A 19,045-nucleotide genomic window follows, 5' to 3' on the forward strand; every position below is an offset into this window, starting at 1 on the left:
TCCTATTTAATTTTTTTCTGCCTCTCCTTGGCCCATACCACAGTCGGAAAAAGATTGTTTGCTCACTTTTATATCCCCAATTCCTACAAAAAATGCCAGGCACATGGTAGATCTCAATAAATATTTACTGAATGAAAGAAGAAATAAATGAATTCTCTTCTTTATAAGCTCTTCACCATGCCAGTCACATCAGGTAGCAACCAGAGATAAACTGAGGAGATAAAATTTTGATAAAATTAGACATAGTTGATAAAGCATTAACAGAAAGGATGACAGCTTCAGTTTGAAGGCCTTTCACATTTGTTTTCTAATCAACAAAGGACAAGCAAGGAGTCTGAAACAATCCGAGAATGTTTTTCAAAAATATTTTAGGAATTTTATTTTTTGTAAAATTTTTTTACTTCATGTATTAAAATGTATACCAAAGCAAAAAAAAAAAAAAATCATGACCTGCATCATAAATACAAAACAGTTTTCAAAACATACAAGACACATACAATGTAAAAAAAAAACCTTTACATATACAAAATGCAATGTAATTTCCATTACAAAAAATAAAGCAAGGGAAAATGCTTGAAAAATGCTCATCTGTAAATACAAAACAAAACCCTCCCCTTGACTGACCACTTGAGCTGCCTGGAAAACTGCAGCTCCATGACGCTAGGCTTCCCTTTTTCCTTCACGTTACCTTGCTTTTTACCTTGCCTTTTTGTCATGTTACCTTTTCTTCCCATTTTTCTTTTTATTTTAAAGACAAGGGCCAATCAGGTTTTTTAAAAGCCGATGTTTGTTCTATACTTTAATAGTAACTGATGAAAAGTTACTTAATAGCAACTGATGAAAGTCAGGTGGCTTTTAATTCTAAAAGTTAATACTTTATACTCCGAGTTAAAATGAGTTCCTAAACACTGTATGCAAATCAAATTATGATTTGGATACTCTAAGCACAAACATACATTTACAGAAATTCTTTCATAAAATTAAGATTTTCACATCACATTTGCTTAAATCACAGTAAGCCTATAAACTAGTTCCTCAACCCATCGTTAAAAAAAAAAAGCAAAATCTCCTTAATAATTCTATCTATGGCTCCCTTAAATGCTAAATAGTAATATTTAATCTAAAATACATCTGGAGTGGTCTAGGCCCTCCTACCTACACCACGTCTAATACACACCAAAACAGAAACTGGCTCACTACTTACTATTAACACTAATACTTCTTTGATTTAGTTTCTATTGCAGCAGCAAAATTTTTGAATTTTGGTTATTTTCTTATATGAACCACATCTATTATTAATTTATTGCCATTTCCCTTAACAATGTATTGTCAGGGGAAATGGAGACTTAAACTGCAATTAAAGTTCCTAATCAGGAGGTTAAAAAAAAAAAGCTAGTTGATATACTTGTTCCCTTCAAGAGCTCTTTCCTGATTAACCTTGAAGGAAGGAAGGGAGGGTGGGAAGGAAAGGAGAGAAGGTAGGGAAAAGGAGAAGGTAGGTTAAAAGTGACATCTTCCAGAGTCACAATGACTCTTTTGTTACTGCATAGAAAACCACCGAGAATTCTCTTGAAATTCACTTAGAACAGCACTGACCGTGCCATTCATCTGAGTAAATAGAGTTAGAAGAAAATGGTTTTTTACTATATTTCTTAGAAAAATTCTGTTAAAACTTATCTTCTGTTAAAACTGGCTCCTCTCCACTTATTCTAATTTATAAAAATTCAACTATGGAACAATTGCTTAAAAAAAAAAAGAAGAAAGTGAGGATTATGAAAGGTCAAGTTCAGTCAAGTAACAAGTCTGGTACATAGAAAACCAGAGCAAGCAGGACAGCACCCAACTCAGAGACTGACAACTGGAGTCCAGCTGCGGCACAGATCTGCCATCAGCTAATGAGGAAAAGGTAGACCAATAAAATCTCTCTTCAACAGGTGTAACTTTTGCTTCACAAGATCTTTTACTTCAAAGAACTTTTGAAATCCAACACTCACTTACCGAGTGAATTAAAAGAAATGCTGGAAACTGTGCAAGCAGACATAATATTTTAAAAGCAAATTTAAGGGGTGCAAATAAGTGCCAAGACTGTAATTGGGAGAACTATCCCCCTTGGGGTATATGTGGTTCAGAAGGCAGGTCTGCTACCCTGAGGCACAGCCTGCTTAATAACAGCATTAAAATACATATTTCTTCCAAATTATTCTCATTAATTATGTCAACCAATTTGAATGCATCAAGAGAGAATTTTACCAACAGTATAACAAGGTACGTATTTATATTTTCATTTGCATCTTAAGGACAAACTTCACAATAATGATGATGATTATGAAAAACAAGATTAAAGGTGTATTCATTTGGGAAAAAGCTACATTAATATTATTCATCCAACCACAAACACTTTTGTAATGAATGCAGTAACTGCAAAAACAATTCACAGCTTTATAAAAAGTCGAAATATAGAGTTTCACTAGAATTTTTTCCAGTTCAAAATTAAAAAGATTCAACTTACATTAATTCTTAACTACTTTACTCTAACATCTGTAAAATATATAAAATACCAAGATTATCAACAGTCACATATGTTTTGAAGTCAGGGGACACGTGTATTTTCTTAAGATAGGTTCCATTTGTGTAGAAGGTCTGTGAGGATTCCCCAGTGACAACATTCCACCACTGTTCAGAGAAAAATAAAATTCTCATTAGATTGGTAATTACTTTGTGCGATAACTGTAGTGCCAGCCAACTCCTTCACCCTATCACCTCCCCACTCTCAAACTTGAGCAAAAGCAGGGAAAAAAGTCTAAAGTTTAAAAGCTGAATATAGTATAATCAACTTGGTCAGCCTCTCCTGATTAATCCTGGTGACTGCCTCAAAGCTACCAAACATAGCCCCACTGCAAGGCATGCTGGGAAAATGTGCAGCCTATCGAAAGGTACAGACACAAGGCTGTACCAAGTCCACCATGGCTATGACTGCACTGAACTCTGCTGCCTGCATGTCTTTCTCATTGGAATGAACAGAAGAATGCCCCTCTTTTCTTTAAAAATGTCCCTTTGCAAACAGACTGGTATTGATAGACACTACCAGACAGAATGTTCTCTCTACTGAATCTTCTTTTTCACCAGGAATGATTTGAGAGCCGATGACCAAGTTTCTCTAAAATAGCCTATACGTTTATTTGCTAAATAAATATTGAACATCTCAAATGTAGCAGGTGCTCTGGCCAAATCCTCCCTTTCTCCTCCTGATAACTGAATTCCCTAAGATTACAGTGTTCATAGTCATTTACCAGATGGAGATCATAAAGCTTACTCATGAATCTCACAGCTGAAATAAGGGCAAAAGAGACAATGTACATGAACATCTTTTGAAAAGGGACATTGAGATTCAAAGTATTATTAACAAATAATGGTGTCACTCATTTTTGTATCTGGGGCAGTGCCTAGCATTCTAGCAGCTGACTGGGCCAGCTATTTCTGTTCACTTAGTAATAGTAACTGATGAAAGTCTACCCCATGGACTTCAGTAAACCTCACTGACGCAACTTGTACTAACTCGAAATTTTTCAGAACTGACAATTTTGCTTTATAAAATAGTAATGTAACAAGACTGCAGAGGACACATTCCACCTACTTAAGACTCATTAGTTTTTAGTCACTAGAAGCAAATCATAGAGATAGTAAGGCCCTTAGAGATCACCTAGTCCAACTGCCTCATTTTACGAATAAGGAAACCACGGTTCTGAGAGAAAAAAGGCCTCATCACCCAAGATGATGCTGCTAGCAGGTGGCCGAGCTGGAACAGTTTCTGGTACCTAATCTAGTGCTCCCACCACCTCTCCCTCTATTCAAACAAACCACTCAGAAACACTACATCGGCCACTAACTTGAATATGGACTAAAAAACAATGACATTAAAAACAACTAATACAGGGAATTTTTAGGGCAACAAAACTATTCCGTATAATACTACAATGGTAGACACATGTCATTATACATTTGTCAAAATTCACAGAATGGAGGTGCCTGAGTGGCTCAGTCCATTGAGCGTCCAACTTTTTTTTTTAAGATTTTATGTATTTATTTGACAGAGAGAGACAGCAAAAAAGGGAACACAAGGAGGGGGAGTGGGAGAGTGAGAAGCAGGCCTCTCCCTGAGCAGGGAGCCTGATACGGGCTGGATCCTGAGATCATGACCTGAGCCAAAGGCAGACGCTTAACGACTGAGCCACCCAGGAGCCCCAAACATCCAACTCTTGACTTCAGCTCAGGTCATGGTCTCAGGGTTGCTGGACTGAGCCCCATGTTGGGCTCCACACTCAGCAAGGAGTCTGCTTGAGATTCTCTCTCTCCCTCTCCCGTCTCTCCTACCCCACACATGCATGCATGCTCTGTCTTTCAAATAAATAAATCTTAAGAAGAAAAATTCACAGAAGGAACACCAACAGTGAACCCTAATGAAAACTATGAACTTAAGGTGCTAGTGATGTGCCAATTGAAGTTCATCAATTGTAACGAATGTACCACTCTATTGATACTCTGGTGATAGTGGGGCAGCATGTGTGGGTCAGGAGATATATAGGAACTCTATACTTTCTGCTCAATTTTGCTGTGAACCTAAAACTGCTTAAGAAATAAAGTGAATTAAAATAGCTAACATTTATTTAGGGTACACTATGCGACACTATGTATGTATGTATGTATTAACTCCTTTAACACTACGTATATTAACATGTATTAACTTCTTTAACCCTCCCAAAATCTGAAATAGATATTATACTCATTTTACAGATGAGAAAATCAAGGCATAGAGAGATTAAACAATCTCGGTAAATCACAAAGCTAATGAGGGGCAGAGCCAAGCTCTGACCTTAGGCAATCTGCCCAAGACTCACTCTCCTGACCATTACATTCTATTGCCTCTAAGGAATGGCACACCTGCATTTATCACCATGTATTCCATATTTCAAATCAGACTTTCTTCTCATAAGTATGGTTTAACATGGAATTGTCATTCTAACAGTATGTACTCCATGGTATAACACAAGTAAACAGCTAAATTACATTACCTTTTTACTTTATAGATAGAAATAACTTTGAAAGTTAAGAGCTTTTTAGCTACTGGATATCTATTTTATCTTACTGACATTCAATTTATATAGCTTGGATTCCTTAGTAAACAGACTCAAAAGGCCCATTTCTTTGGACACTACAGCAGCTGTTCCTTTTTACTTTTAATTTGCTCTGTGCTTTTGATAGTCTCATTAACATGCTGGGTGGATGCACGCTGGGCTAGATCATAATCAGTTTAACCAGGCTAGTAATCAAACCAGAGGGAAGAAAGGCTGTCACTCAAAAATAGACTGAATATATAGTCTATAGGTTCTTACGCTCTTAAGACACAAAACCCTACACTACAGACACCTATTCTGCTGCTGATTTCAAGGTTCTCCAAGAACTCTGGAAATCCAGTCACTAATTACTATCACATCTTGTAAGCCAGATTCATAATTACGTGACAGCCTTCTATGGAGCCCAGGGCATCACATGACATGGTCTCTAGAAGCTCAATGTCAAAGCTGAGTGACTAAGTTTTTCAGCAGTTAATTAATGGAGCTCAAGACCCCCTGCATCATGCTCAGAGCAGTCTAAGAGTCAGTTTGTCTTTACACTGAAGGAAAACAAATGGTGATAGTTTCACGATCCCCCTCCCCATAACTAAAGGTGTGCCCCAAAAGGTATAGTTCAGTGCAACATTTTATAAAGAGCATTGTATTCTCAATGCAAACTCTTTGAAAAGAGTTCTAACAAACATCCCCTCATGTAGCTAAAAATTGTCCTCCTTCTTATAAGCTAGATTTTTATGCTGAGTAAAACTACAATTATGTGGGTCTCATATAACCAAAAACTTCAAATTTTTTGAATATCTATACTGTGTCAGATAATTAATCAGAATCATTTCCTACACTTGGATGTTTTCAGTGAGAAATAAAAGTACTGTAAGATCTAATTTATTGGAATCTATTTTAAGTGGCCAGTACAATATGTAGTATCTTCAATCCCTTTCACAAGTGAACCACCATTCAAAACACTCACTCCAAGCATTCCCCTAAGAAACCTCTGCTAACTCCATTATCTTTAAGCAGACATGTCCCAGAACCCTCCTACACTTTAGAGACAATTTACTGTCTGTTTCCCCCAGACTATAAGATAATGGAAGGCAAAAACCAAGTCTTAAACACTGTGCCATATAGCAGTATCTTAGCACAGAGTGGGCACTTAACATATTTTTTTTAAATTTTATTTATTCATGAGAGACAGAGAGAAAGAGGCAGGGGGAGAAGCAGGCTCCCTGCTGAGCAGGGAGCCCGATGTGGGACTCGATCCCAGGACCCCAGGATCATGACCTGAGCCGAAGGCAGACACCCAACCATCTGAGCCACCCGGGCACCCTTAACACATTCTGATGAATAAATAGATGCAATCACCAAAAAATGACCCTGAGGCACGACAACACATTCAGTCCTTGGCCTCTGTATTCTCTAATAATAAGTTTACACAAACCACCTTATTGCATAACTTTAGGAACACAACCTCCATGAACATCAGTTTCCTCATCTATAACCAAGGATAATTAAATTTAAGCTTCACAAAGCTGGCTAATGAGATTATGTAAAGAAAGCATTTTGTAGGCTATAAAATAAAGCAACATGTTGCTGCTATTATTCTCACTACCGCTACAACAACCACTACTACTACTAATATTTAAGAAAAAAATTCACAAAAGAATTTTTTTTCACAAATAAATTTTTTTAAAGACTTTCAACCAAGAGTTAATAATTAGTGACGTGGAAAACAAAATTAAGTTAAACACCCAACTTTCTAGTCATTCTGATTATCTAAGTATGGGGCAGTATGAGAGCTCTGGGCAGAGGACATTCCTAACACTGTCATCAAAACTTCCAAGAGAGCTGAGGAAAGCAGCCTTAAAGATCTCAGTCTTATTGCTACCAGATGAGAATAACAGTAACTGCCCTTCCACTCTGCTGGGTTGTCGGAGGCCCAACTGAGAAACAGGAAGTGAAAATGGCTTGGAAAATAGGATATAGGTTGCTCTTTTCTTTCACAGTCTTTGAGGAACTCTTACCTTAAGATATCCTCCAGCAGAGACAAGCATTTTGCTATCTGGAGAAAAGCAAAGGTCAGTTACCCAACCTCCATGGGTAGCAGCTCCTTCTTCTACTGAAATCGGAGCACACAAATGAAGCAATTCCCCATTTGAGACGTTCCAAATCTATACAAACAGGATATATAATGCATTAACAGGGTCATCCAGAAGTATTATATATCTCTCCATCTCTTCTGGAACATATTTGGAAATCTTTCTTTTTTTTTTTTTAAAGATTTTATTTATTTATTTGACAGAGAGAGAGATCACAAGTAGGCAGAGAGGCAGTCAGAGAGAGAGGAGGAAGCAGGCTCCCTGCTGAGCAGAGAGCCCGATGCAGGCCTCGATTCCAGGACCCTGGGACCATGACCTGAGCGGAAGGCAGAGGCTTTAACCCACTGAGCCACCCAGGCGCCCTGGAAATCTTTCTTAAAAATATAATTACAATTCAGTGATACCTTAGGAGTTTTTTTTAGATTGCATTCGCTATCCAATTTTTTAAAAAACACTAATTATAATAAAAATGCATTACTTAAAATATTTATCACTAACCATACTCCAAAAAAATAAGACAAGAGAGCTTAGAACAACTGGTCAGAATGTTGTGACTTTTTTCATTTAATAAAAAGAAAATAATGGAAGAAGAAAGGAACAAACAAAAAAAGAGGCCTAAGAAACTACCTTAAAAAACAAACAAACAAAAAACCATAGAATTCTAGTCCAGTATCTACCACTAAGAATCCTGACAGAGGTCATTCAAACACCTAAAGTCATTCAGACATATTTTAAACAATAAATCCCTACAGAGTTTTATATGTATAATATACAACAAGTTAATTACAGATGCTAATGCTTTCATTTATTTCCAGTGATAATTAATATATGTAATACTCTAATTTTTCAAATAAATGCCCATCAGAAAAGGAATAAAAAATACAGAGGCATCAACAGCAAGGGAAAACAACCAATACCATCATTTATAAATGTAATGCAAGAGAATCAAATGGAGAAATTCATTAGAAAGAATACAGCAAGATAGCTAGTTATAAGCTAGATATATATGTATACACACATATAAATAGCTTTCCTACATTTTGAATAATCAAGTAGAAAAATAAAATTTTGTTTACTGTATTAAAAAAATATTTTAAAGTAACATTTGTTTAAATAAAGAGAATTTATTTCCTCATGGGTTTCAGAAAAATGAAATACTCCGTAACCAGTAAAGGAGCACTCTCATCCAAGAGAACTCAGAGCAAAATGAATTTCCCCAAAGCAGCCCTGCCACTTCAGTTGACATGCATTTATTAGAACAGAGAAGGCTGGTAACTCAGTCCTCAAGCAAGAGAATCTTAATTGTCCTGGACAGCCTATCTGATAACGTCTCCATTCCTGCAAACTGCATACTCTCTTATGAATTTTAAATCTTCCTTTGTAAAAAACGAAAAACAAAAAACAAGATGCTCCTCAAATACACTGGTTACTAACGCAGCCATCCCAGTGCCCAAATTTTTCCCATCAACTGCCGAATCCTAACACAACTAGAAGCAGGCAGGCCCATGAGGACTGCAATAGGCCACATTGTAAATGTGGACTATCTAACAGATACGGTTTCATTAAGAGATCTTTTCTTGCAGTGCTGAAAACTGCAGAATTTGCCATTTATTCACTTACAACCTAGTTAACGATTTATAAAATTATTTTCCTCAAATTCTGCCATTATAAACAATCTTTGGTTCGGGTCCAAGAATTCCGATGAATCATTCTCAAGCAAAGAGCAGATAGCCAACTGCAAATAACTTGGGCATTTGCCTCCTCGCATGCACAGACTCTAACTCATACACTTCACTCTAACTAAAATGAATTCTTTTCTGCAGAGGAGTGCTGCTGTGAATAAAACGTGCACAGGAAACAAAGCAAACAATGCCTCATCCAACCAGAACCCCAGGGCCTGTGCTTCCCAGTCACATTAACAATGTCCCCAGTGTGGTACAGAGCATTAGCCAAAGCTACAGAAAGAGCAGTGCTTTCATGTCAGCAAACATCCTACCCTGATTTCTCCATTGTCATCTCCAGTTGCCAATAGGGTATTGTCCACAGAGAAGACAGAGCAACGCACACAGCCTCTGTGGCCCCGCAGTTCATGAAGAGGGGAGAGAAGGTCAAAACTCCAAATCTGGAAGGCAATTAGGATGGTTTAGGAATAGTAAATACACTAAAAATAAGTACCTGCAAATGCTGCCCTGAGGGTTAGTTAGCCATAAATTCAATCATATGGAAAGTCTAACATTCCATAGTTCATAAATTTTCATTAGAAGCCCAAATTCCAACTTGCAACATTGTTTTTTTCTGACTTTCCCTTTAATTACTTAAGTTAACTTCAGCTCAAGGGCCAAAATCACAGCTTCTTTAACCTTAACTTCTTTAGAAAGAACAGCAAATCAGTTAAGAGCCTTTTAAAAAGTGAAGCCAATGTGAGTGTGAATCCTGGCTCCCCTACACTGACGAGTTCCTTGTGGCCTAGGACAACCCACATAAGCTTCTCTAGCTTCAGTCTCAGCACCTGTACAATGGGACAACAGTACCTGAGGTGTGAAGATTAAATGAGATAATAGCTAAATTCCTAGCACAGGACCTAATATATGCCAAGTGTTCTTTAAAGGTTAGTCACTGTACTATCCTACTGTCTCAGCAGCCAAAATGTTCTTTTTTTCTTTCCAGTATTCTCCCTTGTGGTTTTGTCATCATCATTTAACAAGAATTTACTGAAATTACCATGTTCCAGACACTGTGAACTAAGAACTGATGGTACAAAGATGAACTGGATACAGTCCCTGTCCTTGAAAACTTTATAGTTTAATCAGGAATACAGACTTACGAATTGTTAAGTTAATAGTTATATGAAGTAAATGCTCTAAGAATCTTGAGTAATATGTAATGGAACACTGAAGGCAGAGCAGCTCACCCTGCCTGAGGGCCAGGAAAGGGTTCACTGAGCTGACATCAAATCTAGGTCTGGAAGAATGAGTGAGTCATAATGCTTCGAGGTAAAAAAAGGAGTTTGTGTCAAGCCAAACCACATGCCCAGGAGATGGAGGTAAAAGCAGCCTAGCACAGAAGGAACAACGCAGCAGAAAGAGATGGTCATGGACAAACGAGTCTGGCTTATAAAACACCGGATTACAGAGGTGTTTCAACCGGAGACTCAAATAACTGTAGGAAAGATAAAACTGGAAGAGGCACAGACCAGAGGTAGGTCTACCAATGAAGGAGGAGAGCCTAATCTGGGTGGGGACAAGGAAGAGAAGAACAAGCCAAGAAACCCTGAGAAGTAATCAACAAAGCATGAAACACAGGATAAAGCCCCACATAATTCCAAGGTTTGTAGTTGGGTAAGATGGGCAGATGATGAGGTCATTAACAAAGGAAAAAAAAGAAGAGAATGGAGTAGTCATGATGGGCAGATGATGAGGTCATTAACAAAGAGAAAAAAAAAAAAGAATGGAGTAGTCAATGTCCCCAACCAGGCAGCATCATTTCACTGGAAAGTGATTTTCAGAAGTATCAACTTATATAATTACATAAACATTTACTGTGGATGTGCAGTTAAATGTAAGTCCCTTTCAGTGCTTTTTATCACCTATAAAAATAGTAGAAACTACATTTTATTAGTAATAGACAAAAAGTCATCAGTAAGCTAGAAATCAAAAGCCCTCATGTTATTCATCTATTTGACACCTAAATGCCAATGTCATCCTCTAAAAACTCACAAAATATGAGAAGGACAAGTAGACAGAAACATACTATACGTCACTTGAACTCATAATACATAATGAATACCAAACTTTTATGCATGCACATTTCAACTATTTGGCCTACCTTTGCAGTCTTGTCAGCAGATGTAGATGAAAACTTGGTAGCATCAGGAGAGATATCACAAGAAAGTACTGTATCCTGGTGACAGACAAAATCTTTTTCTATTCTTCCAGTAATAATACTCCATACCTTCAAAAAAAAATTCAGAAGTTGACACTTTTAAGAACATTTTGTATTACTGAGCATAATCATCTAGAATACATAGCTATAAAACAAGAGCTTTTACACAATGGTTGTTCTGACCTCTTTAAGTGTCCTTTAGTACAGACGCTCTTAAATACAGAGCAGATGTAGGTGACTGCACTAAACAGAAAACAGGCATGAGAAGATAGAAATCTAAAAATCTGAGTAGTTACTTACATCCATCTGCTTGCAGATTTCAAAATATAATCATTACAATATTAGGATGCTTCTTTTAAAAAGAGACCTGTGCTTCAAATTACCTTCACTGTTCCATCAAATGACCAGGAAAGCAGTTTTGAATTTTTCAAGAGCTTAAAGTCTTTCACTGTTTCCTGATGGGCTTGTAGAAAGACATATTCTTCTGACTGCCAATTCCATACCTGAATATCAAAGAAATAAGTCTGTTATAATCCTTAACCCTCTCCTCATGATATCCCATTGGAGGAGAGCAGTAATATGTGGTCCACTCCCTAAAAACTTTTGTTTTCATGGCATTTTGGTAAGACAAAGAAGAGTACCAAGAAAGAATAGGTATTTCCATTTTACAGACAGAGAAAAACAAAGCTGGGGTTAATTACCTTGACCAGAAGTAGAATAAAGTATTTTTCCTCCTAAATAAAGTTCATTTTCTTCAGTTGCTTAGAGAGCAGTTAATGATATCAGAAGATAGAGAAAAGCCATAATATGCTAGTGAGCTCACCCTCTGATTAAATTTTTCAGAGAAAATTATCCCTATTACATATTCAATTTCCTAAGCCCCACAAGCTAGGCCAAGACTGAAGATTCTAGCTCCACTGAAGCTACTGAATCCTACTGGTCCTCCTGCCAGGGCAGGTCAGCTGACCAGAGTAGCTTCAAATCAAGACATGGAAATTCTAAGTTTCAGAGATCTTAGCTATCAGCTATCCCCTAATGCAATCCTCAAATTGACAAAGGAAGTGATATATTTTTCACATGGAGCTCCAGGAAGAATTCCTCAGGCACCGGAAAGGAGAAGAAATTGAAATGATGGAGACAGTGGATTCAAAGTAGGCTTGAGGTATGGGCTGGAAGTGTGATTCACAACCTGGGAAGAGCATTTCAAATAAAAGGAATGAATGCTTGAGTTAAAGCACAGCAACAGGAAAACGTGGCAAGATTACGGGGACTGGTTCATAGTTCAATCTGGCTGAAACACAGGCTATGTAAAAGAATCAGGGAAAAAAGGTTAGGAAGATATTCAAAAAAACAAGCCCAGTGGGCCTGATGAAGCTGGATTTCTGAGATGTGGGCAATGAGGCAGACTGGAACAGAATTTTCTTCCATTTTTGAACATCAGAAATAAAAAGATAAAGAAAAATCAGCAACTACCACAGGTATGCACATTAGTGATATTCTGGGTCAAGTTTTTGACTGGTGAAAGTTCAACCGTACAAATGTTTTTAGGCTTTCAGGCTTAGGGAAAACTGTAAAAGAAATGACCCTTCTCTTATCCCCTTTCTTCACTCCTTTATTCTCCACACTTAGCAGCCATCTCCCCACTGAGCCCTGGCTCTCAGATTGCTCTATCTCTCTGACTCCAAGTGCTCATTCACAGAAGTTGGGGTAGGAGTAGGTTATCTGTATAAGGGGGCTAAGAGAGCCTAGAAGAGGAGCTGGAAGTGAGAGGAGTTTTAAAGAGAATGAATTAGGAATTTCAGCATTTTAAGAACTCAAAGAGGTATGTTGGCGGAAGGGGAGGAAACAGAGGTTTTCCCCACATCATATCAGAAAGGAAAGGCACTCAGTATGACTAAACATAAAATACCCTAGATCATTTCCACTAGGAACTTTCTGGCTCTCTCTACTTTCTGAGCTTTACTGGACTACAGAATCAGTGGCTACTGTTATTAAATACAGAGTGACCAGCAAAGCACTGCCATTCCTCGCTGCGTCCGATTCAGTGTTCAATCCTGACTTAGGTTCTTACTGCTTCCCCCCACATTAAGAAGTCAAAGACCGTTCCTGAGCAAATGTAACACAAAATTTGACAATCGCTAAGGGAAGATTAAGAATAGCCTTAGCAGTTTTTGTTGCAGAAGTTTTCTGATAAGGCAATGGTGACAGGGATACTTCTTTTGGTTGGACTCAAAAACAATGTACTAATGGAATCACCTTGCATAATAGCTAAACTTTCACCAGCATTAGCAAAATGTATTAAGGTTGAGTTTGCAGATGTCTCTACCATTAGCTATAGTATTGGCGATGTATATACACTACAGAATTTTTTTAGCAGTATAAATAGTAAAATTAAAATTTTTAAAATCCTGAAGAATTTTCTTATACCTGCGAGAGTCAATATACTCTCATACATTGGTTCAGGTAAACATGACTACTACTTGGGATTTATTTATCTCAAGAGAAAGGATCAAAAACTACCAAAGGTAGACCTCAATTTCACAACTCTTGGTGCTATAAACAGGTGAGTTGATTTTGCAGATCTTGGCAATAACTTTAGTTCGGTTCAACAAAGATTTACTGAACTCCTACTGAATTCCAGGCAGGTACACTGGGAATACAAAGATGAATAAAATAAACCTCCAAAATGGTGACTATGTGACATGTGTGTAGATTTGTTAATTAACTTAATCACTGTAATTATTTCACAATATGTACCTACTATATCAAATCATCAAATCATCACGTACATCTAAAACATACACATTTTTGTCACACCTCAACAAAGCTGCAGGGGTAGGGGGTACAAATTTCCAATTAATTAGTCACTAAAAAATGAAAACAAAAACCCAACCACCAGTCAACTCTTGGACATACCCACCAAGAGTTTTATTACATGAACGTATACACATTAAAACATTTTAAATGTAAGAAGTATTCTGGGTAGAGGAGGAAAAAAGAATGAAACATCACTTAACTCATATTTCTAAAAATAATCTAACTCTGATCCTAAAAATATTCCTAGAAATTATTTCTCCCCCTGGCTGAGTATATCTGATGTTCAAGCAGGTCATTAAACCTATGAATTTAGCTTCTGACAGAAAAACTATACAGTATACAATGTCTCAGCAGAATCCCATCAGATGTAGTTTAGTTTTACCCATATCAAAGCCATCTGGAGAGGAAGAAAGGTGAGTATCATGCTAAGTTTGATAGCTAATACATAAGTATCATGGGAGCCTGCAGTAAGTTTCTGCACTGAAACCAGATTTCATCCTAATCATACAAAACTCACAAAGACACAATGTAAAAGTATTTTTTCAAAATACTTTTTTTTTTAACTTTTATTTAAGTAATCTCTCCCCACAATGTGGGGTTCGAATTCATGACCCCGAAGATTAAGAGTTGCATGCTCTTCTGAGTCAGTCAGGTGCCCTGTCTAAACAGTTTTTAATATTATAAATATTGCTACTATAGGAAATATATATATATATACACACACATACACACACATACAAATACATGAAATAAAAGAATACACAAACTTCTGTTGAACATAAGCATTTATATCCCCTTCACTTCTAAAACTCTACTACAATGACAAAATCAAGACAATGGGAATGAAGACAACAACAAAATGTTGAAGACTGGGACACCTGGGTGGCTCAGTCGGTTGAGCATCTGCCTTCGGCTCAGGTCATGATATCAGGGTCCTAGGACGGAGTGCCACATCGGGCTCCCTGCTGAGCAGGGAGCCTGCTTCTCCCTCTGTCTGCCACTCCCCCTGCTTGTGCTCTCATGCATGCATGCGCTCCCAGGCTCGCTCTCTCTGACAAGTAAATAAATAAAGTCTTTAAAAACAAAAAAATGTTGGAGCCCAAAAAACAGAAGAATGGTAATTGACTTAACAGAACCAAGAAAACAGAATCCTAAAAGCATCAGAGAAAGACAAAAGCAACAAAACTGACACTACAAAACTCAACAAAAGCTCAGAAACTGAGGTCACTGAGGACATGAGAGGTGGGAGTGAGGATGGGGCAAGGACCAGAACTATGAGGAACTGTGGGAAGACAGCAATCATGCAGGCATAGTTTTTTTTAAATCTCCCTGAAGCCTCCATTAAAAACAAAAATATTTAAAAAACAGCAAAACCAGAAATGCAGATAACAATACCATGTTAACTGATGAAGTATCCCCACAAACCCTAAGATACAACTGAGTAGGAACAAACTGAAAGCTGGAAGACATGCATCCCAGCATCTCAGACAGATCTAAAAACAACAGAATTCCAAAACAGCCACGTGACATTCACTGGGATGTGCAGTGGACCAACAGGAGAGCAGCAATAGACACTGAAACGGAGTACCAAGAGACTACAGTAGAGTCTGAAAGGGCTACACCAGTCCGGGACCTATGAACTCTCAAAATTAACCAGAACAATATTATAATCATGAGAAAAAACCGCTGGGAATAGAATCCAAATTGAATATAACAGGATAATGGCAGCAAAGGAAAGAGAAGGTCTGAATAAAAATGAAAGAAGAAGACAGGGCAAAGCAGTATAAAAACACCATATTTTTAATGCTTTATGAAAACAAAAGGAGGAAGAGCTGGAGGGCTACAAAGCTAGAGGTGTGAACCTTCAAGGAGTTCAGGAAAACGAATTTTGTGTAAAAAAGGAAAGAAGCATCATTGAATACAAAGTTACTATGAGAAAAAAAGAGTGAAGTGTAGAAAATGTTCCTCCAAACAATGAAAGCAAACCAGAAGTCTGAAATAAAGGGCACCAGCACAACTGAGGACAGAAGTATAGCTTTGAGAATAAGGGGATCAAATGAAGGTTTACACACTAAATAAGGAGACACTACACCTACCCCTAGTTCTCTTCCCCACTTAGCTCCAAGGACCTGCCAGCCAGATTTATAATCTCCAGCCAGAAAGACCAGAGGATTCCTCTCTAGGAATCTCACAAGACCAGGACAAAAGACCTAAAGATACTGACAACAAAGATTCCCCATCCAGACTGTTTTTCAGAAAAGGTTTCAGTCCACACACAGAGCTTTCAATCAGCCTTTTAGTGTCCACTTCTAGTAGCTAATGATCACCACACAGCTGAGGAAAACCTTTAAAACAAGAGGCCAAAACAACCACAACAGAAAAAAACAAACAAACAAACAAAAAAACACCTCAGAAGAAACAGCAACTATGTGTGAAAATTAAATTTTGAGGAAAAAATTATATAATTTATATATTATCTATATATCCATCCATTCTCAGAGAAGAAATTACATCCATGAAACAAGAACACAGTGTTCTTCAAAAGGAATAAGAATGGACTCTTCAGCATTAAAAATAGTAGAGATGAGGGGTGCCCAGGTGTCTCAGTCGGTTAAGCACTCAACTCTTAATTTTAGCTCAGGTCATATCTCAGGATTGTGGGATCAAGCCCCATGTCATGCACTGAGTGTGGAGCCTGCTTAAAATTCTATCTCTCCCTCTCCTTCTGTTCCAGTTTATGCACTCTATCAATATATACATACACACATATACACCTAAATAGTAGAAATGAAAAACTCAATGAAAGGGCTGGAAGAGAAAGCTGAAGAAAACTCCCAGAAAATAGAGCACGGTTTAAAATGCTGAAACGTAGAAAAAGAAAATTACATGAAAAGTCCAGAAGATCTGAAGATGGTTTTTACAGAAAGAGAAAGCATACTGGGAGGGAGAGGGATCAAAGAAAAAAATTCAAGTTTATTTGAATTGAAAACCGTTAAGTTTCCAAACTGAGAAGGGAATCACAAAATGTCCAAAGCAATGGATAAAACAAATACACACCATGGCACGACTTCATGAAATTTCAAAATCCTAGGAACAAAGAGAAGATCCTAAAATCTTCCAGAGAAAAGATTAGGAATCAGAATGGCTTCAGACTTCTCAATATGAGCTTTGGAACTTTGGGAGAAAATGGAACAATGTCTTTAAAGTTTTAGGGTAAAATAACTGCAAACCACATCCAGTCAAGGATAGAACTGTCCTAAATTGCATCAAGGCAGAAAACACATTCATAGCACACTCAGTCCACTTACTTATAATGACACTAATGACCTAAACAAAATTTTATTATAATTTTATTAGGATAATGGGATTGATAAAAGGGTGTGTGCATATGGCAAAGGTAACAGGCGGGAAAAGAAGAAAAGCTAAATTTTTAACTTAATGTCTATCTTAATTTTCAGTAAATTCTCAAACCTAGAAATTGGTAACATTATAAGTGTGGGATATGCGGGCATGAAGATAAATATCAAAAGAAGTGTCTAGAAGTTAAAAGAGGTAATTCTGGTGAATGAGTAACAAGGGGTATCTATTTTCCATAATGAGCTTTGTAATACTACCTAAGTTTTTAAAGTATGTGCATTAGAACTCTGATAAAAACAAAATGAATTTTTAAAAGAATATATAGTAGGCTTAATGCCTCTATATCCACAATCCTTCATTATGACAAACTATTCTTTTTTCACAGGATTTCATCCCTATAATAAACATCTTAACCTTAAAAGAATAAAATTATTTCAATCAGAGGGGCATGTCTCAGTCGGTTAAGCATCCGACTCTTGATTTTTGGCTCAGGTCACAATCCCAGGATCATGAGATCAAACCCTGAGATGGGCTCCATGCTCACTGTGGAGCCTGCTTAGGATTCTCTCTCCCCCTCTCCTTCTACCCCTCCCCTATTAACAAGCATGCACTCTTGTACTCTCTTTAAAAAAAAAAAAAAAAAAAAAAAAAGTTTTCAGTCAGATTTTACTACTATCAAGAAAAGTAAAGAGCAATCATATAAATCTGGCAAAAAAAAATATATTTACTGATACAAATCCAAATACCAACGCAGGCAGGGGAACTCAAATGATTCCTTGATCATCAAAATAAACAACCTTCCAGTACAGGGTTCACAAGTCAAATTGTCTGCCTTACCCACAGAAAAATATGAAACATGAATGGGTTTCATCTAAACCTATGTGTATAATCTCAGTGTATGGCCAAAGTACTAGAATCTTAAAGAAATGTTTAAAATGCACACCCGATTTGAGCCACAACCGAAGGGTTCCTTGCTGGAGTCAGCATTACATATGTTGGAAGTTAAATCTTTTCCCTCACCTGAATTGAAGAATCATCAGAGCTTGAAATAAGAGTCTTCCCATCATCTGTGAACTGGATGTGCCGCACAGTTTTCTTGTGCCCAATCCTGGATTGGAAGATTCTGTTGTTTAGGAGCTCTAAAATCTTCAAAATAGAAAAGCTCAGAAAATTAGTACCATGACATTCAGCAACACCCAGGCATTATACCCCAAGACATTAAATTAAAATTAGACTACAGAAGGGTATAAATTTTCCATCTCATAGTGCTTTCATTTTAATTAAAGACACACAAATGAATGGTACACACCTATATACAAGTGTCTGCACACACACACGCATGAACACACTCACACACCCCCTAAAATAAAACACTCACTGGAATGACCAGATAGCAATAGGAACCAGTGGTCCTTCTGCGAACTCAACTACCCAATTCATCAAACAAGTGGCAGCCTGGACTCAGTCTCCAAAAAGAAAATGACATTTATGAAGGATGAGAGAGAAGAAAGAAAAAAATTCAGGATGAGAGACAAGGCAAGCTCTTTATAAAACAACACAGACAAGGAAAGCGAGGGTAATGAGGGGAACAAGTAACAGAAAAGAGGATATGAGTAGGCTGGGGAAGTACCCTGAGAAGACTTAGCAGGGCTAAAGACTAATATGTCAAATGCAGAGAAAAGGAAGTGGTACAGAACTCAAAAACTAATGACAATGTCAAAAAGGCTTTCAAGTGAACTCACCAAAGCAAAACAAAAAAAGTTCTTT

General features: G+C 37.3%; 1 protein-coding gene across 2 annotated transcripts in view; it reads right to left on the reverse strand.

Moving 5' to 3' along the window:
• Positions 1-19,045, reverse strand: part of LOC111142091 (apoptotic peptidase activating factor 1) — a 92,910-nt gene that overhangs the window by 7,059 nt on the left and 66,806 nt on the right. Inside the window, exons 22-27 of one of the 2 annotated variants that reach the window (XM_022495042.1) lie at positions 18,299-18,424; positions 11,488-11,607; positions 11,048-11,173; positions 9,219-9,344; positions 7,148-7,294; positions 441-2,673 (exon numbers count right to left, since the gene is read on the reverse strand). In XM_022495042.1, coding sequence (XP_022350750.1) covers positions 2,527-2,673; positions 7,148-7,294; positions 9,219-9,344; positions 11,048-11,173; positions 11,488-11,607; positions 18,299-18,424 — 792 coding nt within the window. In that variant the 3' untranslated portion in view covers positions 441-2,526. Of the gene's footprint in view, positions 1-440; positions 2,674-7,147; positions 7,295-9,218; positions 9,345-11,047; positions 11,174-11,487; positions 11,608-18,298; positions 18,425-19,045 lie in introns of those variants that run through there. The other variant, XM_022495043.1, reaches the window with a different exon arrangement.

The sequence above is a fragment of the Enhydra lutris genome, unplaced genomic scaffold (genome assembly GCF_002288905.1).
Source record: "Enhydra lutris kenyoni isolate GAN:26980312 unplaced genomic scaffold, ASM228890v2 scaffoldscaffold7, whole genome shotgun sequence".
NCBI classification, from domain to species: domain Eukaryota; kingdom Metazoa; phylum Chordata; class Mammalia; order Carnivora; family Mustelidae; genus Enhydra; species Enhydra lutris.